The sequence below is a fragment of the Chroicocephalus ridibundus genome, chromosome 1, assembly GCF_963924245.1.
Source record: "Chroicocephalus ridibundus chromosome 1, bChrRid1.1, whole genome shotgun sequence".
NCBI classification, from domain to species: domain Eukaryota; kingdom Metazoa; phylum Chordata; class Aves; order Charadriiformes; family Laridae; genus Chroicocephalus; species Chroicocephalus ridibundus.
The window spans coordinates 164795829-164815535 of record NC_086284.1 but is presented as its reverse complement, the minus strand read 5'-3'; the positions used below and the strand labels follow the sequence as shown (position 1 = coordinate 164815535).

Genomic DNA, 19707 nt, shown 5'->3' with positions numbered 1-19707 from the left:
TGGCAGCCAGTGATGGAAGTGCTGCCTGGGCATCGCCTGATCAGTGCTGCGGGGACTACTGGTGAGCATTGTCCTGTGTCAGCAGTTTGGGCTGTTTATTGCTTTAATATTCACTTGAAAAACAAGACCAGTGGGAGATCTGGCTATAAACGACAGCCACCCTGAAACAAGTACATGCCTACGCCCACAGACACACACGCACGCACACAAAGCGGCAGTGACTACAGAAGCATAAGAATAAATATTGAGCAGACACCAAGGGATTTTTCAGAATAGTCTCTCTGTTTTTTTTTTATTCAGTGCCGTGTTGTGTGTTGTTGTTTTTTTTGTGGTGTGGGTTTTTTTTTTTTTTCTTTCTGATTTATTTCCTATGCCTGGGCTTACTGTAACAGCAAAAACTAATCAGTGGCCAATGATGATTAACAGTCTCTCCCATGTTATTAACTCTACATTCAACAGAAGGTCATTTTTAAAGACTATGGCAAGAAATACAAGTGTACGGAGGGGGGCAGTTGTGTGTACGTAGAGGGGAATATACACAAAAAAGCAGATATTTTATCCATGCCACCCCATCCACATTGCACTCGACTCTTTCTTAGAAATATCTATTAACTAGGATGTTTGTAGTATTTCTGTGTGTAGATCATATCTTGAAACAAACCCTTCTTATGGCTCAGATAAGGCGGTGGGAGAAGAGCATAAATGGGAACATAAATTAACTGTGTTTGTGAAGTTGTAATTGAAAAGAGAAATGGGGTCATCTGCTTTCGTTGTTATCATCCCAGCAATTATTAGATGCAGCTGTAGGTGACAGTGGCAGTTTTAGAGGAAAGCCCACCTGGTACTTCATGTCCAAAGCTGTGATAGCTCGAAAGCAAGGTGTATACCCAGGACTTGCAGGGTAATAAAAATGCCTTCCTGTGCGTGGACCATATACCTTGGGTGTTTGCATGACGCTTCTCCTCCTCGTGTGTGGGCGGGTAGCTCTCTCCTAAGAAGGCACTTTGCAATTGAAGAGCAAAAGCTTGGATTGAAGATGTTTCACTGAAAAATATTTTCTCTTAGGATTGCTGTCCGCGCAGCCCGTGGTATCGCTGATGGTTTGTTTTGAAGTGGCATCTTAGCCCATATGGGTGTTTCTGACCGAGGACGGGGCAGCTGCCCTGCCTGCTTGTGCTGGGTGGTTGCCAGCCCCCTTTCTGGAGATGCTCTGCCAGGCTCTGCGAAGGGACAGTGCTATTCCCTTAGCAGCAGTCATAAGAAAGATAAGAAGAGAAAGAAAAAGGTGGCAGCAGGGCAATGACAGGCAGCAAATCCCACCGCGCCGTGGTCAGCACAAAGAGGTAACTTACAGAGCAAAAATTTCATCCAGGATGAACGAGCTGGAGGAAAGGGAGGGGAAGAGCTGCCGGAGGAGCTGCTGTTGTTTTGCACGGTGCACTGTGTGCACCGACCCTGCCACAGCAAACAGAAAATAAACCCCCCCAAGCCACAGCATCTTTTGAAGTTTTCGCAAATAATACGGACGGCTAAAATGGCATTAGCCAAAGGGGTTAAAGTACTCTGGTCTCCAGGAAAATGTCCTTGGAAAAACAGTGCCTTTCCCACTCTATCATTCTGCTCCGTGGACCATGAGACAAAGAGAGAACTGTATCTGTTGACTTGGGTGATTACAGACAAAACTAAGGAAAAAGATTTGTATTCCTCTGTGCCCAGCAGCACTAGGCAGCAAAGGGGAAGTGTGAGCTGGAGCCTGCTGTGGCTTACGTGGCAACAGCCCAACTGCTAATGGAAGCGATTTTGTGAGGTGCCGAGTCCTCCCTGCTCCTACTAATATGAACATGAAAGATGCTCGGCAGCTCTGCTGATATGCAAAGCGACGCTGAGGACATACCCAGCCATAAGATCCATCTGTGCAATCCCATCGTCGGCACAAGGCAAAGGGCAGAGCCCTTATTAGTGCGGCCGCTGTTGGAGCAAAAGCAGAGGCACGCTGCAAAGTGGAGGCTGGGATGCCGGTTTTGGTGGGGGTGAGAGCTCTCTACTTGTAAATTGAGCACGTCTGCTCTGGAAGTGGTCGGGAGGCATAAATATTCAATATCACATTGCCAGCTCCTGCTCAAAGTGTGACAGGATCTTAGGAGAAATAAACAGGGGGCTTGGAAACGTACAGGAGAAGGAAAAAGCACTAGAGAAGAAACATATATGTCTAAATGAGGCGGAAAAAATGAATGATAGTTCAAAGATACTGAGTTCCTACTGGAAGGTGGTCCCCAGCAAGGAACAAAAATAACATGGAAAAAACTGAGAAGTAAGGCAGACCTCATAAAATAAAGTATTCATGAAAACCAGGGAAGGGAATATTTGGAAAGTCAGATCACATGCAGATAAACTGAACTTGATGGCATACATCCAGGGGCTTGACTTTGCAAAGTACCGAGCACTTCCTACAAGGTGCACTGTGTGTTTTGTATCACAGTTGGTCAGAAAACCAGTAGGGTTTAATTTTCCTCCTCTCCGTGAAATTCTTGTGATGAGAACAAGCAAACCAAAGCCACTTACCTCCACGTCTTCCATAACAAATTTTGAGTTTTTAGTTACGTTGGCTAAAATCAAATCTCCACTCCTGAGCCGCTGCTATGACACCTTTTGCTCTCCTTGCATGGCAGGTGTTCAGAGCACATCTCCTGTGGCACCTTGCAGGCACCTCACCGCCTGGGGACCCATCTTCAGCGCCCTGTGGGGAGCCAAGGGGTCTGGTGTCTTGAGGAGACAGTCACCAGGGGTCACCCAGGGCACACCACCGCTGTGATGCCCTGTGGGGGCATTCTGGATACAAGAGAGCCATTTTCGCAGGAATCATTTCGTTTTTAGCCAAAAGGAAAAGTAGAAAATTCCTTGAAGGCATCTAAGGTTTCTGCTTTGAGTTTATTTTGTCTGAAAAATTATTTTCCTGCTCAATGACACCTTCAGTTTCCCCCCCCAGGACTGCTCAACTTGTATTAATTTCACAGAAAGCCGGTGGTGTTCAGTCCTTGACAGAACCTGGCCTCACAAAAAACCCCAAAAACCCCAAAAAAACCCCACCCCAAATGCACAACACTGATGACTTCCCCGTGAAAGAAAACAGTGGTCATGCTGGCAATTATTTCCCATATGTCTTATTTCAGAAGGAAACTTTTGGTAGTAGTAAGGAAGACAGATGAAGGTGGAGAAGCCGCGAGGAGAAGTAAACCCAGCAGCACACTTTGTTCATTTGGCAGTGCTGAGACAGGGTGTCTGCGCGCAAGAGGAATACTAAATATGGGTGCATTTTTCACCAGCGGGTTGGAGCGGGTGAGGATTTTCTACGCAAAGGAAGGTGGGAAGCGCTCAGGACAGGCTCTTCTCTGCACCTGCAATAAACCAGGCCAGGCGGGCCCAGAGGCCAAGGCGAGAGGGGAAGGTGTACAGGCAGAACTTAGAAAAATGAACACCAAAAAAAAGTTGAAAAGAGGTGAAGGAACCGGCTGGCAAGCGAAGATGAAAAGTGCTAAGTAGGCCTAGCCTGGCGGAGCAGCAGCCAGAGCAAGACACGATGCGAGCACACGGAGGAGCTCAGCATCGAGCAGGGAAAGGGACTGCTTTCGGTGGCAGACGCGGGGGAGAGCCGGGCACGAGGGTAACATGGCAGTGGGACAAAACAGAGTGATCTCGGGTTGACGACAGCAAAGAGCCTCCTGGCAGGTGCTGCCTGTGATATAGTCCCCTGTGGGAAGTGGGGAGTACGGGAGGCTGAAAAGATGCCTGGGCAAATCCTGGCTGCCCTCAGGTGTTGTCTGGGAGGTGGGTGGGTGATGACAGAGGTTTTTCCTGGTGCCAACCAACAGCCAGGCGTAGCTGGGAAAGGCAGCTTTTGCCAGGAGTAACGGCAGAACTGGCCCCGCCGCCGAAATCCCCAGCAAAAACACAAGGCGTTTGCTGGGTTTTAGTATTCTGCTTCCTCTTCCGGAAGGATGTATGTTTCCTCCTTCTTCTTCAAACAGTTAGTAAATAATTAAAAGAGAGAGACAAAATATTCTCTAAAGATAACCCGGTCTTCTGTTTCCATGGCAACCTCCTTCCTAAGCCAGAAGCCTTTTCTCAAGTCATACGGTGGAGGGTGAAAGCCCTTTTGCGGGGAGGCAGGAGTGGTGGCATGACCCCGCTGGGAGGCAAAGGGGAGACATTGTGCAGAGCAAAAGGGCTGTCATGAATCCCAAACCATGAGGGAAACAAATTTTTCCTTGCAAGTCACTTCCAGGGACAACCGAGCATAAGCTGAGAGCATCCATCCTAGGGGCTGTAAGTCACCCCACGAGGTCACCACCACCATCTTTCCCACCATCTTTTGACTCTTCTCCCCTCCCAACTCTCCCAAGTTCAGGCCATACTTCTATCATGATCAAATATCGGGGTAGCTTCTAGCATTGCACCAATCACTGACCTTTCTCCCATTCCTCAGCCAAAATGTTTCACAGCCCACATGACTGACAGGACAGCTCGGAGTCCCACCTCCAAGTCCCCTTATGGACACCTTCAAGGAAATATTTTGCATTGAGCTGTCTGGGATTTGGATGGGTTTTAACTGGTTGGGGTTTTTTGGTAAGCCCTACCTCTGGTTTCAAAGCAGCTCTGGGTTTGCATCTAAGCCTTGTGCAGCCCAAATTCATTGTTCGGCCGTTTGGGGGCTAACTGCCCTCCTTCCCCGAGGAAATGAAACCACGTGTCTTGTCTCTCCTCTCTGCCCACAGGAGAACAGGCAGGGGCAACTGACCCAAAGAACCACCAGTGCAAAAAAAGCATTTAAAGACCCTTATTATTGCTTTAATAAATCTGGATCAGCATCCTTTCTGCAAGGACAAGGACCTGGGCTCTCCTGTCCTCTCCCCCCAGGCCTGACCTCCCTGCAGTCAGCGTGCACGCTTGCAACACAGCAAACACTCCTTCCAGCAAATAAATCAAGTCCGCACAGTAATTATCCTTTTCCTGGCTGTTGGTCCCATTTGACGCGCTCGCTGTTTACAGCCCCGGCTCGTAAGATGCAGCAGCTGCTTAAAAATCAGACAGGTCACAATAAAACCAGAACATCTGTTTTTTACTGCCCACTTCACAACGCTTCATGTGCCAGCTGGGAGAGCTCCGGGAGGGCTGCAGGGGCCCTCTTGATCTGATGGAAAAAATGGGACAGGAATGCCCGAGGGAGCCCTACTCCTTCTGTGAGCAGTGAACCAGCCTCCAAACCTCCCTGTCTCCGTTGGGCTGCTATCTTCTTCCTGCCTTCTTCCCATCTTCTTCCCACCGCCCTTCTCTGTCTTCTCTGACAGACCTTAGCGGAGCTTCCCTGGGGTGGTAGGTGACATCCAAAATTCTTTGTACCCCCCGGGTGGCTGGTTTTCCTACCCACCTGCGAACCTGGGAAGGGTACGAAACCTTGGAGTTGCTGCAGAAGGAGATCCAGGCTGGCCGTGGCCAGGAAGGAGACACGTGCAGTCATGCTGCTGGAAAGGCAAGGAGGGATGCAGCCTCTGGAGACCTTGCTGCAACCATGCCGGGAAAGGACAACATCTGCCGGATCAAATCCTGGATCCTGAGGCAGGTCGTGGTTCGAGGAGTTGTTCTGCCCTCGCCCTCTGCACTGCAGCCCTCCCCACTCATGCTCCCCTGCAAGGCGGAGGCAAGGAGAGCTGCAGTTCTCCTTCTCCCTCTCCCCCGTCTCTCCAGCTGGTGAGCCAGTTCGCCTGGACACAACACACAGTAAACATCCTTACATTTGCGTGCACACACACACACACACACACACGACAATATTCCCTGCTCTCCGTGTCCGCGGTTGGTGCTGAGCAGGACTCTGGTCCCAGCTACACTGATGCAAATCAGGAAAACGCCAGAGGATGAAGGAGATGCCGGAGAAGAGGCGCAGCCACCACCAAGCTGAGGATGTTCTTGTAGGGTCTTCCCGTTGGGACTTGGAGCAGGGTTAGCCCTCGGCCAGGGGACTGACTACGTTTTGTGTCGCTGAAGCCCCCTTTGCTTTTATTTGTCTTTTTTAAAATTCTAGTTTTTGTCTTCTTTTAATATATATAGCTATAGATACAAAAATAACAGATAGGTTTCTCTAGAGATGATTTTTGCACCTTTGGGCTTCTAAAATAAAATATCACAATTACTGCAAATGAAAGTGGGAAAAGTTCAATTTCCTCTCCCCTTTTTATCTCCTGCTCCCCTTCCACCTGCCTCTCCCACTCCAAATTTCCCCACATATCTTGTAATTATTTTTTTTCCCTTAGCAGTTTTCTTTCTTGGGAAAATGAAAAAGACAAAACCAACAAAACAACAGCAAAAATATGCCATGTAGCCTCCATCCCCTCCTCCCATGAGCATGCCCACTGTGTTCACACATTCCCTTCAAAGCAAGGCTTTTCACCTCAAAACGTTTCCCGTGCTCCATGGCTGTTTGCTTTTCCCTGCTGCCGGGGCCAGATTTCCACCTGCTGTAAATCAGCGTGAATCCACCACAAGCCAGAGCTCTGCTGCTTTACACCAACAGAAGCGCACAATCGCGTTTTGCCAATTTACGCTCGACCTGAAGATCTGGCCCACAATTTTTAATGTTTGAAATGGAAGCATGGACAATACGGAAGTTCCCAGAAACAGGCAAGGCAAACCCCGCACGTCCTTCCCTTGCTGCTGACTTCGCTTCCCCTCCCTTTGCCTCCACCCTCCTTGTTTGGCATAGCACCTCCGTCAGCCCCCGTTTCTTTGTTCCTCCTTAGCACTTTCTGAAATTCATAATCTCTCAGTAAAAAAAATAAATAAATCGATCTCTCTATATATGTATATGTATATAACTAAACAGCTGCCGCACGGCAGTCGCCTGGCTGGAGGGTCCCAGCCCCATGGCCTTTCCTTGTCACTATAGTCTCTGCGGTGATGGTCCAGGTCTTGCCCTCGGGCAGGACTGTTCCCGTATTGCTTGCACTCTCCCATGCCTCTGAGGTACGGTACCAGAGTATTTATTGTATGTATATATATATATATATTTATGTATATATATATATTTATAAATTTTTGTTTGCCTGGTTCTTTTTCTTGCAAATCCTTTGGAATTGCTGCTGAGGAGAAGCTAGTGAAACACTCTCCCCATGCCGGCGGCCGAACGCTCCCTCCCTGCGCCCCAGGGACCCTCATCTGTTCCTCTTGCTGACTCCATCGCCCAGCTCCAGCTCGGATGGGAGCGGGGAGCCACGGTCCCCCGTCCCCAGTCTGCCGGGGCCATCCGGCTCCTCTCCTTCCCTGGGCGAGGGGGTGTCCTTGCAGAAGTCCGTCACCCAGGAGGGCATCGAGAGGAAGCCCCGGGGGTCAACGGTGTAGAAGGGCTTGGCGTGGTGGGCGGTGGGGCGGCGGGGCGAGGGGCTGGCGTGGAGGCTGCTGGTGCTGCTGCACTTCTTCACCAGCGTCAGCCCCGGTGGCGGGGGTGAGAAGAGGGAGGTCAGCGAGAGGCTGCTGAGGGTCTCCGAGGGCTCGCTGTTGTTGCCACCCCCCCGCAGGCTGCTGCCCGCCCCTTCCTCGTCCGAGGGGTCCATGGAGTCGTGGTGGGTGCAGCCGGGGCTGGTGCTGCCGCCGCTGCTGTGGCTGCGCTGGTGCCGACGGATGCTTCGTAGGCTGAAGAGCCCCCGACCCCGCAGGCTCCGGCGGCGGGAGGCAGGAGAGAGGGGGGCTGCCAGGGGTCTTTGGCTGTCGGCAGCTGGTACGGGGCACAGAGCCACCGGGAGGTCCAGGGTGCACTGGGGAGAGTCGCTGAGGTTGAGGCTGTCCTCCAGCGTGGTCTGCAGGCTGCCCGCCGAGCTGCTGCTCCGGCTGTCCAGCGAGGTATCGCTCTCGGGGGCCTGGGGAGCAGGAGAGTGAAACCACAGTTCTCAGGGAGACGGGCAGGGGGCAAGAGACTCTGGGGTTTTTTGGGTTGTTTTGTGGGTTTTTTTTGGTTGGTTTGTTAGGGGTTTTTTTTAGTACTTTGGGGTGTGAAAATAAACCACAATTACAGAAAAAGGGGAAAAACTCCAGTTCCTCTCTCACTCTCCTCTGCTGGGGAGGGCAGCTATAAACCACCTGAGCAATGCTACAAAGCACCAGCCACGCAGCTTGCCCAGGGGAAGCTCCTCCACCCCCCTTTGCGAGGGGTGGAGGAAAGGTTTCAATATTTTGAGCTGTGATTTCATTCTGCTCCACGATAAATCTTCCCCTCCCATGTGAAAGGCTCCACCAAAGGGAAGGGGTGCTGGGTCTGTGAACCCTGCAGCCCCTGCTACTGGGCTGTCCCTGCCCACGAGTGGTCCAGGAGGCACCGGAGCCAAGGTTCTCCCGTGGGTCCCCACTCTTGGCTTCCCTGTGAAGCTGCCACACAGGCTGCAGACACATCAAAACCATCGGTTGGCCAGAAGTCAGGGGACTTCTGTACATAGACCTCAGGCTCTGTACATAGACCTCCTCTCATTAAAAAATCAGCAACGTTTGGGAAGAGAAAAGAGGACTCGTGGTTCTTCTGAGCAGTACTAGTGGCAATGAAGGTATTTACAGCAGAAAGGTGGGGTCCCCTTCCAGCAGGAAGGGGAAACAACCTTAATTTCCTTGTATAAGGACTCGATTAGTTAAGCTGCATTTCAGTTGTTTCTAGGAAACTGGTCTGAACTGTGAGATCATCACTGGGACCCAGCACTGGGAATGATGCATGTAGGACTGGAAGCGGTCTCCTGAACCATAACTGTTCAATACATTCTGTATCACATAATCAGAAGTCTACTAATTCCTCCTTTACAGCAGTTCAGTACTTTTGCCCCAGTGGTACGCCAGCTCCAGAGCTCTTTCTCTTTGTGTCTAAACTTATACCAGAAGTTTCAACCTGCAACAATTCAGTGGCCTCAGCTCAAGGCTAAATTTCTCCCTGGTGATTTTATACACATTTGTATTGTGCCAACAGTGTCTGTCACATGGAACTGGATAATATATGATTTTATTTTTATTTTTCAGTTTGTCTGGAAAAGAGTGTCCCTGTACTCCTCAAACAGGAATTGTTCATGGAGTATCTTCCAAGAACAATAACAGGGATCTCTACTGGACTTTCATCTCTGCCTCCTCTGCTCTTCAGGGACACTTGATCTTCCCTCACACTTCCATTAGTGAGAAATAGCTGCCTTTTCAGAAAGAGAGAGCACCTTTCTGGGATGTAAGAGCTAAGTGGGCAGGGGAAAACAGTGAGCTCAGGGACGCAGTGTGTGGATGTGGCGCGAAGGGCTGTGGAGGAGGTAGGTGGGAAGAAGCCTGTTCCCACCAAGCAGGTACGTGATCCAGAGTCACGGCGCTCAGAGGAGCCGAGGTGGCTGCGTGGCTGCCATCCCCCTGGCTCACGCTGCGGCTGCTGTGCATGAGGGTTCCTGCAGCGCACTTAGCGCCAGGGACCCGGGGTGAGCTAAAAGGTGATGTGATTTCATCTTCACTGGGGACTAGCTGCAGCTGTCAAACTATTTTTTGATCCAAAGCAGAAGAACATAGGATTTCAGGGGGTGAGAGCTGTACAACACCCCTTTGCTATACAACCCTCTATCCTCTCCAACCCTCCTGTACTCTGCAGTCCACCGTGCTCCTCCAGCAGGTTAGATCCAGGTGACCCAGCCCATGACCACAGCTGCCTCTCTCCTTCCTCTGCCCTCCTCCCCATTCAGCCGCCTCTGTTTGGACGTGATGTGAAGATCAAGCTTTCCTAGCAGAGGGAAGTGGGGGTCCTCACCTGATGAAGAAGAGAACAGTTCACACTCGGAGATCTCAGTGATGCCCACGAGCCTTGCAGAGAGATCTTAGGAAGGTTGCGTGGACATGAGACTTTCTCAGGCCCTGCCTGGGTGGCAGAGATGGCTGGGTGGAAAAATTCTGCTGGTACAGGTAACAGAGGGCAAGACGCACCTGGAGAGAAGGGGCTGGGAGGGGCTGACAAAGCACCAAAAGAAATGGGGAGGAGAACAGAAACAGAAAAAAAGAAAAAAAAGTTGAAGAGTCCTCTGATTTGATTTGGTGCCTTTGCTGCTGTTACACCGAGAGTCCTGCAAGTGCAGTGGTACGGAGGGTATTTACTAACACACAATCCTAGCCAAGAAGCCTCAGTCTAGTGTTCACACTATGGGTCCCACTTTCCACACAAGGACCAAAACCTGCACCTGACCTGGAAGATCTAACATGGCTCAGAGCCATGAAGCATCAGCCCGGCTTGCCTCTCCCATTGCTGCTCTTACAGAGAAACGCCGAGCTGTAAAGCCTGGATTCAACTACGTATCACTGCCAGAGGACTTTCATCCTATACCCTGCAAGGCAAGGGATGAAGTGAGATAAATAAACTGGTGGTTTGGGAAACCTGGGGACCGCAAGAGGCCAAAGTGTGCTCAAGAGTAGAACTGGAGCGCTTCCACCAAGGGCAGACATGTATTATGTGTTCCCTGAACCTGTACCTGAGGGGGCAGCAATGTTTTACCATGCCAAGTGAGCACAGTTCATCCAGCTGGCACGTCAGGAGAATCCGTCCCCACTCTTCTCTGACTGCACGTGGGTGCACTACTGTGAGTGGGAATCAGCTTTTTCATGATACTTCATATAGGCAAGTCTAAGGGGGGATATAAGATCTAGCAGCAAAAGAAGAAAACATTCCTCAACTCATTCTTGAAGACTGGCAAACTGAAAGCTAATTCTTGGTTAGTGAAACCCCACGTCACATTAGCTCCATTCCAGGCAGGAGGGCTGCAGGAGAAAGGCAGATGAGCTGAACCAACCGACACTTTCAGCAGACCTGGAGAATGATGAGAGCCGTGCTCACCTTTGGTACTTTCATGCTTTAGCCAAGACTGGACTGAGTTGAAAGGTGTTTTCTCCATTTCACACAGGTAACTGTCCGGGTTTGTGGAGCCATCTGCACTGGATATTGGGAGCAGGCATTCCCCCAGATCGCCTGCCCCATTGGAGTCAGGGCTGTCCTGGCCATCCTGCTGAAAAAAATTAACGAGGATAAAGCCTTGTGAAATTTAATGGCAGATGACAGAGCAGACTTGTCAAAGCCTCAAGAAGGGCTGCTTCTGAAGATACCTTCAGGCTAGCTAAGAGATGCTCAGGTTTCCAGCCCAAATCCTGTAAATTTAGGCTCATTCAGAGGAAGTTACTGACAGTAGTGAAGAGAACTTTCAAACACATACATCCCTTTTTTTCCCTCCTCAAATCCTTCTCCACTGTATGTCTCTATGGAGAAGCTCTTGAAAAGTGGCCAGAATTTATATTCCTCAGCAGGGACACTTGCATGAATACAGAGCACTTGAAATGAGCAGGGGCAGAAATACAGCGCATGTTGCAATGTGCCCATGACCACCTGGGGCTAACCTTGATCTCCTTAGGACTGAGCTGAGAGGTGCTGCGATTGTCTGACTCATCTCCTAGAAGGATGGAAGAGGACTTGTCTGAGTTGAGGGATAATGCTTCCATTTCAGCCAGCTGGACCTGCAGGAAGGGAAAGGAGCTGTCACAGGTCATGTCTGGCACCCACATTTAAAGCAGTCACACTGTTTATAATGGATAAGTGAGAGCCTGTAGACCTGAGATCAATTTTAGGTTATATTTCTTGGATACATCAGGTGCTGCCTAACCCAGACCTGGGTTGGGCAGGAGAATCCACTTTTTAATGAAGGTTGAATATATGATCTGCAAGCAACCCACCGCCAGTCCATGCTCCTCTAGTGCCAGAATTGGAGGAAGGAGTCCTGAATCTGTCCCAGCGATACAGCTGGCACAAGGCCCTGCAAGTAAAGCCAGGCGGGGAGGCTGGCTCAGGCCGGTAACAAGGCAGTCTGCTCTGCTGAGGGGCGAGGAGTGGACCCCTCTCTCTGAAGGCGCCACAGACAGCCCTGCTTAAACATGAAGGTGCTTTCATTCCAGGGATAGCCATGCCTCTTGCAGTCCATGCCAGTATCATGCTTTTCATATTCTCTTACCTTCATCACTGAAACCCTGTTTCCCTTCAGCTTCCCTGTGTCTTCTCTCTCCCCTCACCTCTAACTGACCCAAGACCTCAGCTAACACCGTCTCCCATCCTGCTCCCCCTCCCTAAACTCACCCTTCCCACCTATTCATGCTTGTGCTCTCTTGCTTTCTGAAGCCAGGTCTGACCACTGCATCTTTCTCATCCCTGAGCCTCAGCTCCGCTCCAGTCCCATGCCTGACCTTGTCTCATCTTTTGGCCTGTTTCATACCACGTGTGCCCCTCCCCATCCTCTTTCCTCCAAGCTTTCAATTCCCCTCTGCCTGACATCTCTTTCCCACAATGCCTGAAAAGAATCTCCTTTTTCTAGTAGCCTAAGCAGCCCTCCTGTGCTTGGCTGGTCTCTAGAGTCCCACCAGTTCCCACCACCAGTACCTGACTCCTGAGAGCTATATTCTGGGTTGTCTCAGTCAGGACAGCTTGCTTCCTGGCCAATTATCTTGTCCTCCCCTGTGTTTGTGTTTGCAAGAGGTGGGTACAGCTTTTGTGCTATAAGAGCAGGTGGAACATTTGGAGAGATGACTCCTTCGAGCTGGGGGGTTGGTGGTTTGTGCCAGTGCCAGAGACTGGAAGAAGTCTCCATCCAAGGGATAATGCACTTTGAATAAACAGTACGGAAAACCAGAGCTGGATTTAAATGAAGGGCACAAATGACATCCTTATTTGGGACATTATTATATTATGGTGCCATTCAACCATGAAGAGACCCCAGAACCAACAACTACTGCTCAGAGCACGGACGCACCGGAGAACCCACAATGAAGTTACGTCAAGCACGCTACACAGGCACCAGTCAGCAACTACTTGCGTAGAGAAACACAGTCTTCATTCAGTCCCACTTAATGCGTGTACTCATCCATTACTCGCCTAAGTGCTTAGTACACCAGAACAGCCTTACAGCTGTGCTTGGAGAGACGCGAGCGTGAAATGTGATAACATCTGCGACTGCCTTCTCCATCCATAAAAAAGGGTTTCAACAAAAGCCAGAATAGTCTGTTCTTCACTGAACTGCTTGCTCACAAATTCTGGCCGCCCTGGGATCTACACAAAAATACATAATCAACAAAGTCATGAACAGCTAAACTGCATGTGCGGAAACAGTTCACCCCTGCTCACTGGCAAACTCCCGCCACTGGCTAAACACGCTATCCATCACCAATACACAGATGTCTAACTGTCAACCAGCCCAAGAGGGAAAGGATACTGATGACAAAAGAAGACATTAGCAGTATGAAAAAAAGATGTTTTGTCCTTAAAGCTTCCTGTACTGCAGAATATTTAAAAATCTTCTGACTAAAGATGAGGAACAAAAAATTAAAAAAATTGCAGTGGGGGCAGAAGGGGATGTTCACTAGGAGCACAATCCATGAAAACTGCCAGGGGCTTCTGAACCGTGCACACATCGCCCTTGGAAAATAACTAGTTGCAGATATAACACAACTTTAAAAGAACCACGATTACAAAAATCCTGATTTGTACAAATATTTGGTTTGAAAATAAGATGCCAGCAGCGTAACTGGGAAAGACCCTGAGCACTTCTACTCAATGCAACGAAAAGCTTAGCACATATTAATAACTTTGAGCATATGTTTAAGTGTTGCGTCCGTCCACTATGCTCAGCATCTTGATGGATTAAACTACAGATGAAATGGGAGCGAACATTTTTGGCTAATATGTGATTTTTGTCACAGGGGCAGAGTTAAGGGTGATTCGGCAGGCAGCAAGCATGCTATTTTTTTCAAACACACACGTATTGAATAGGACTAGATAAAAGCTGTTTTGCCTATATAACTTGCTGTCAATTGCTTCTGAGACAGTACAATTCTGTCTGCGCGTACAATGCACGTTCGTATACGTCGATGTACCAGAGCACACTATAATTTAATGACTATGTGCACTGCTGGTGTTAGTGCTGGGACACGCCTAGCTGTGACTCCATGTAGTAATTTCCTGTTGGAATTACCTCAATGTTCTTTATACTATGAAATATGAAGAGAAGGTCATGATCAACCGTGACTTAAAATCCTGAGCTGTAGTTTTGATTCATAGGATCAGAAATAAAATATCTACATTTCACTACTAAAGTTATTCCCGCAGATATAGATCATTTCTTTTCAATTCCGCGTTTTAGATGTATTGAAATATCAATTTCGAAAAATAATTTATGGCTCTATAGCAGCCGTTAGAAAATATGATCTTTGGTTTTGATTATTCTGTTAAACTCTTTGCTGTGGCTGTGAGTTGCACTTGAAGATTTTGCTGTCTAGTTTCCTTGCTGGCAAGGTAAGAAAATTTGTTGTTGTCTTTACTCCTAGGCAGGATACTGAAGACTATCTGGAAGGTTTTCAAATGCAGCAAAGTAGCTGCAAATGACTTAATTGGGGGGAAATCATTCTGGAATGTCTTAGAAGACCTGACTTTCTGAGAAGGCTGAGCACCAACTACTGAATATACGGACTTACATAAAGCAATGGAAATTGCAGTTAATTGAAAACTACTTATTTGGCTGCATTAACGCAGCATCCATTTGTGAAGTGTTGCAATACTGATAAACTACAGCAATGTGTGCATTTTGATACTTTCAAAGGGAAGCTATGGGGACGGGCAGACAGCTGAGACTGAAAATGATTTGAGCATCAGAACTAGGCATGTGAAGCCAAATGAAATATTGTTTTCTTCAAACATGATGGAGTAATCTGCCAATGAGAGCCCCCTTCCCAAGTTTCCTGGTTTCTTTATAAGCAATAGCAACATATCAAGTTAGTTATGGAGAAGGAGATGGTGAAGATTGCCACTGATGTACTGATTTACTGTCAGATGAGCCACGCTACTGTTGCAAGTCTGACTGTGACTATAGCACTTAAATACAGTAAAATTATTTCAGAAACAAAATTAATTCTGCTACTCGCCTAACTTCTCCCAGACTACTTTGCTCCTGAAGTTCCACAACCTGAAAAGACTAATTGCTTAGGAAGTAGTTTTCTAAAGATTCTAACTTTAGAAGCACAAGTCTGAGCCATTTGGTGTCCTGCTCTTCGCAACAACCCATTTGTCAAGTCAACAGGTTCTACATCAGAAAAGAGACTCTCAAACTTTCTCAGTGACCCCATTTTTATTTAGTTTTTGCTCAAACTAACTAACTGGTTTTCACCACAAACCAATCCTTGCTCACAGACGGTGACTCTATTCAACAAGGCATTTAAGCATGTGCTTAATTCATCGACCTCAACAGGGAATAAGCAAGCACATCCTTAAATTGAAGACAAAACACATGCTTAAATCTACCACTGAATTGCCCCTGAGTGCCGTCATTGAGGCGAGATCCTTTGAGTCCTCTGTGCAACATGAGCTTGAACCTCTGCTTTTCTTGCAGAATTGAACACAACAAGACCTGCCAGGACACCTCCATAGTCATTTCTCTACAGCTCATTCAGTCCCTCCTGAGCTGTGTCCTGGCACATCTCACCTTTCCACCACCTTAAACATCCCCCTGTGGCTAAGGAGGGCAGGCCTGTACTAGAGGCAGTATCAGCAATTCATGACAGATGTCAAACACAGGTCAACGAGCTCTCTGTCTACACAATCTACAGCCAGGAGCACACATCGGACAACCTGAGGGCACGTGGGTGTGGGTGTGCAGGTCTTGGGGGGAGAGTCCCCTCACGCATCCTCGTACGCAGGTTACCTCTTGCTTGTCATGGTTACACTTCTCGCACATGGCCGGCGAGGAGTAATGATGGAAGACGGAGCCCGATAGGTTATCGATGATCATTAACTCCCCGTCGAAGGAGTCCTTAATAATTAAAGAGACACTGTCCAGCCATAAGTTCTCCTAGGGGACAAGAAAGGGGGGAGGATGGGAGAGATCATTTTAAGAACGCCGAGTTTTTTTGCTTCAAAGTTTCATGTGAATTTGGGGCTGGGTTCTCCACCCTGACTCATCTGGAGCAGCACCTTGTTCTGCAGGTACCTGCACAGGGTCACTGGGAGAGCATTTGCTCCTTGGGGTGTGTAAAGGTGCCAGAGTTCAATGCAAAAAAAAATATAAAAATTGAAGGAGGGACTGTCTTCACTCACTGTCAGTGCGCCACGGCATGGCTCACGCCTCCCTTCCAGCTCTGCTGGAGTGCCTCACTTTTGATCTGCCATTTCACCTTCTCTCTTCTCCTGAGCTCCCCTCTCAAGTTTGCTCCTAACACACTTTTAGCTGATTTGCTCCATCCCTCTTCTGCTGGTCCTCAGGTTCCTACACCATGATGAGAATGAACAGGACCCACTGCTGTCGCATCCTTGTCCCCACACGATGCTACCAACTCAAAAGTCTACTGCTGAAAGCAAACCTCTCACTCTGAGGTGGAAGAGTCTCTGCTACTGCTAAGCTCTTCTAGGCTCCCCAGCTTCTCCCCACAGCTACTTGCTGCAGTCTGGTTGGTAAGCTCAAAGGTGTACTCACCTGTGCTGGAGAGTAACATCTCATGCACAGACGTCCTTCAGGATCTGTTCTCCCACCACCTCCTCCTGTTCCTGCTCCTTTTCCCTGCCCTGAATTCGGGGAGCCTGACTTGCGGGAGCACAGCCCATGTGCAATTTCCAGCTCAATCTCAGCATCCATCTCCGCATCCTCCTGGGCCTCCTTGTTGCTGTCGTCGAGATGCTTCATGAGCACAGCTACCACCACATTGATGAGGACAAACTGGGCTGTGAGCACAAAGCTGACAAAGTACAGTGGGGAGATGAACTGCAGGTTGCTGAGGCAGCTCCGGTCATCGTGGCTGCAGTCACGCAAGGTATCCTTGAGGGTAAGTTGGGTTTGAGAGGGAATGATGGAAGGAAGGAAGGACTAAAGTAAGAATACAAGCTTGGCTGCTCTTTCTGTCAAAAAACACTGATGCCAATAGAAAGAACAGAGCAAATGTTTCTATCACCCCACACCCTCTGGGATTATGAGGTCCTCAAAAAATCAAGGACACTGTCTGATCATATATTCTCTGCTTCAGAGCAAATATGTGCAAAGGTGTACAGAGCAAACTACTTCCAGACCATCACATGTTGCTGCCACTGTAGCCACACACACGTGAGCAAGAACAAAACTGAGCAGTCTGGTACTGCCTTCTCCCATTCAGACTCAAAAGCACCACATGTGTTCAAAGAACTTTCCTCTCTCTCTGTCCTGAAGGAGGTAAGTATTTATTTTTGATTGTCGTGGTAGATCTGAAGATGGGTGCCATGTCCAATGCACCTATATTCAGCTTTGATAACAGGCCTTATGACAGTGGATACTCCCTCTTAGCCTGGACAGTCTTCTTGTTCCTCTCAAGGACAATTTTCACTTTTCTCAGCCATGTATCTGTAGGACTAGATGAGCCCAAGGTCTGAGTTACTGTGGTGGGGAGGGAGATTTTGGCCCAAGCAGGAACCTTATCTAGCAATTCAGCTCCTGTGCTCCTCCCCTTTTCTAGCCCAAGCACTGCTGAACAGAACACACATCAGAATTTCTCCTTCCCCACAATAAGGACATCCATGCCCCGGAAGCCCTGTTACCTTCATGATCCCATTCCAGTTGTCGCCTGTAGACACCTGGAAGAGTGTGAGGAAGGCCATTCCGAAGTTCTCAAAGGTGGCATGGCGGCTCATGCCCTCACAGGGGTTCTCATCATTGCATACTGAAAGGAAGGGGATTGCAGCTATCAGTGGAGGACGCGCTGCCGGTCCTGAGATCAACAGCAGCAACTGGGGAAGGGGACTTCAGGCTTCTCACAGCCTGGAGACCTGAAGTAATGGCCTCAGCACCCTGCCCAACAGTTGGCTGTTGTCCAGGAATACAGAAAAATCCCTGATGGCCCAGCCCTGGGAGATCAGGCAGTGTAAACAGTTGCCCTGGGGGATCCTCCCCAATGTGGTGTTGTGCTGCCTTTCTTCTTGATCAAGATTCCATGGCAAGAGACATAAACAAGCCTTCCTGGAGTTTTTCCTCTAATCTTGAAGGCAATACCAAGGTAGGCAGTGCACAAAAAGTAAAAGTTTAAGAGCGAAAGAGAAACCGGACACTGCTTTTATTTTGTTAGTCTGTTAGGACAATAACAATTTAGAGGTAAATTCCTCTTTTATCAATTACGCATAAGGGAGAATAAAGGCCACCACGTAATTCAGTCCCTTTATTGAGTAAGTACTGATTTTCAGAAACTTCAGCTTCCCAGCAGGTCTGTAGCTCACACTGGAGCATGGTCTGTTTGAGACTTACCCAGTTTTCCAAAGAGCTCCACTCCTAAAGCAGCGTAGATGAAGAAGAGGAGCATGAAAAGCAGTCCAAGGTTTCCCACCTGAAAGCAAATGGCATGGTCAGCCTGTCCCAAAGCCTATTTCACCTGTACAGGCAAATGTTTCTTTCTTTCAAAGCCTGAAGAGAACAGCAGCAAATTCCCATTGTACAAATGCAACCAAACAATTGCTCAGCACTTGGGAAATCACCAGTGACAGCACCAGTTGCAACTGGACTTGAAGGATGCTCTGTTCCCAGTTGCCTCCACTCCAGCACAAGCTCTGGCCTGGGCTGACTGAAGTGCACAGTTTTCTGGGCCAGGTGAAGACAAGCACATGGGAGCAGGGGCACCAAAGGTGAAGCCATTTTGGCTGGGTGAAGGACAAGCTATGGATTACAGCAGAGAGACATGTCCTGCTGTGCTACATGCCCCGCCAAACTGCCCAAGTCCCTTGAAGCTCATGTGGACAGTGCAATAGCAGTGCTCCAGAAAGAGAGAGACACAGGTACACCAGCTCCTGCATGAACCAGGCAGAGCATGGTGGGGCAAAGCGCCAGCCATATGTGGAGGCTACAGCAGGGCTTGTGGAGGGAGTAGGCAGGTGGGAAGGAAGAAGGGTAAAAGAGGCCCTCTTCAAATGTGTGGAGAGGAGGAGAAGAGAGAAGACGAGACTATGAAGGAGCCAAGAGGGGAAGGAGAGCTTCCTTTGCATCTCATGATGTCAAAGTCTGATTTCTGGGCCTCCAGCAGCTGCTGTTTGGAAACCCCATAATGCGAGGATTGCTGCTTCGTGGTGCACAAAGGCAGCAGTGCCATCAGCAACATGGGCACTGCCCCCAAGTCCTCACTCTCACAAATCACTGCTTGCCTCTGAATCTTGTGTCTCCCAACATGTGGGGCAGATGGGTTATATGTGAGGAGCAGGAGGGGGATTTGGAAGAGGTAGGCTGAACAGTAGCAGAAAATGCTAGTAACGGTTAGCACACTGTTGGTGGAACAAGAGAAGGTGGGTAAAAAGTTAAGGACCTAACTGGTATATGGGTATTTTGGAAAAAGTGAACAGTGTCTGGTCTGAACGCATGTGGTCACTGGGCCTTTGTTAGGATCATCCACTTCGGGAGTCTAATTTAGTCATTGCAATTGCTGCGCCATCCAAATTCAGGAGAAAAATGAATGATTCAGCCCACCCACTTCCCTGGGCTGCCAGATCCTGGCTCCTTACATACTCAGTGGAAGGAATTATTTCTGATGACTAAATTGGACACCATAGTAAATGCTCTGAACACACACCTCTGGGTCTGTGTCTACAGGGTGTTAAGAAAAATAAGTTAATAAAACTTAGATAAGGGCTAAATTTCCAAA

At 48.7% G+C, this 19707-nt stretch overlaps 1 protein-coding gene across 7 annotated transcripts in view; it reads right to left on the bottom strand.

Moving 5' to 3' along the window:
* Positions 1-400: 400 nt before the first annotated feature.
* CACNA1I (calcium voltage-gated channel subunit alpha1 I) overlaps positions 401-19707 on the bottom strand; it is a 186863-nt gene continuing 167556 nt past the window's right edge. For 2 of the 7 annotated variants that reach the window (XM_063322474.1, XM_063322476.1), the window contains 8 exons: positions 18327-18405; positions 17627-17748; positions 16539-16877; positions 15771-15917; positions 11431-11547; positions 10877-11045; positions 9803-9999; positions 402-7907 (listed from right to left, as the gene is read on the bottom strand). In XM_063322474.1, coding sequence (XP_063178544.1) covers positions 7206-7907; positions 9803-9999; positions 10877-11045; positions 11431-11547; positions 15771-15917; positions 16539-16877; positions 17627-17748; positions 18327-18405 — 1872 coding nt within the window. In that variant the 3' untranslated portion in view covers positions 402-7205. Of the gene's footprint in view, positions 7908-9802; positions 10000-10876; positions 11046-11430; positions 11548-15770; positions 15918-16538; positions 16878-17626; positions 17749-18326; positions 18406-19707 lie in introns of all 7 variants that reach the window. The other 5 variants (XR_010069438.1, XM_063322477.1, XM_063322478.1 and 2 more) reach the window with 5 other exon arrangements.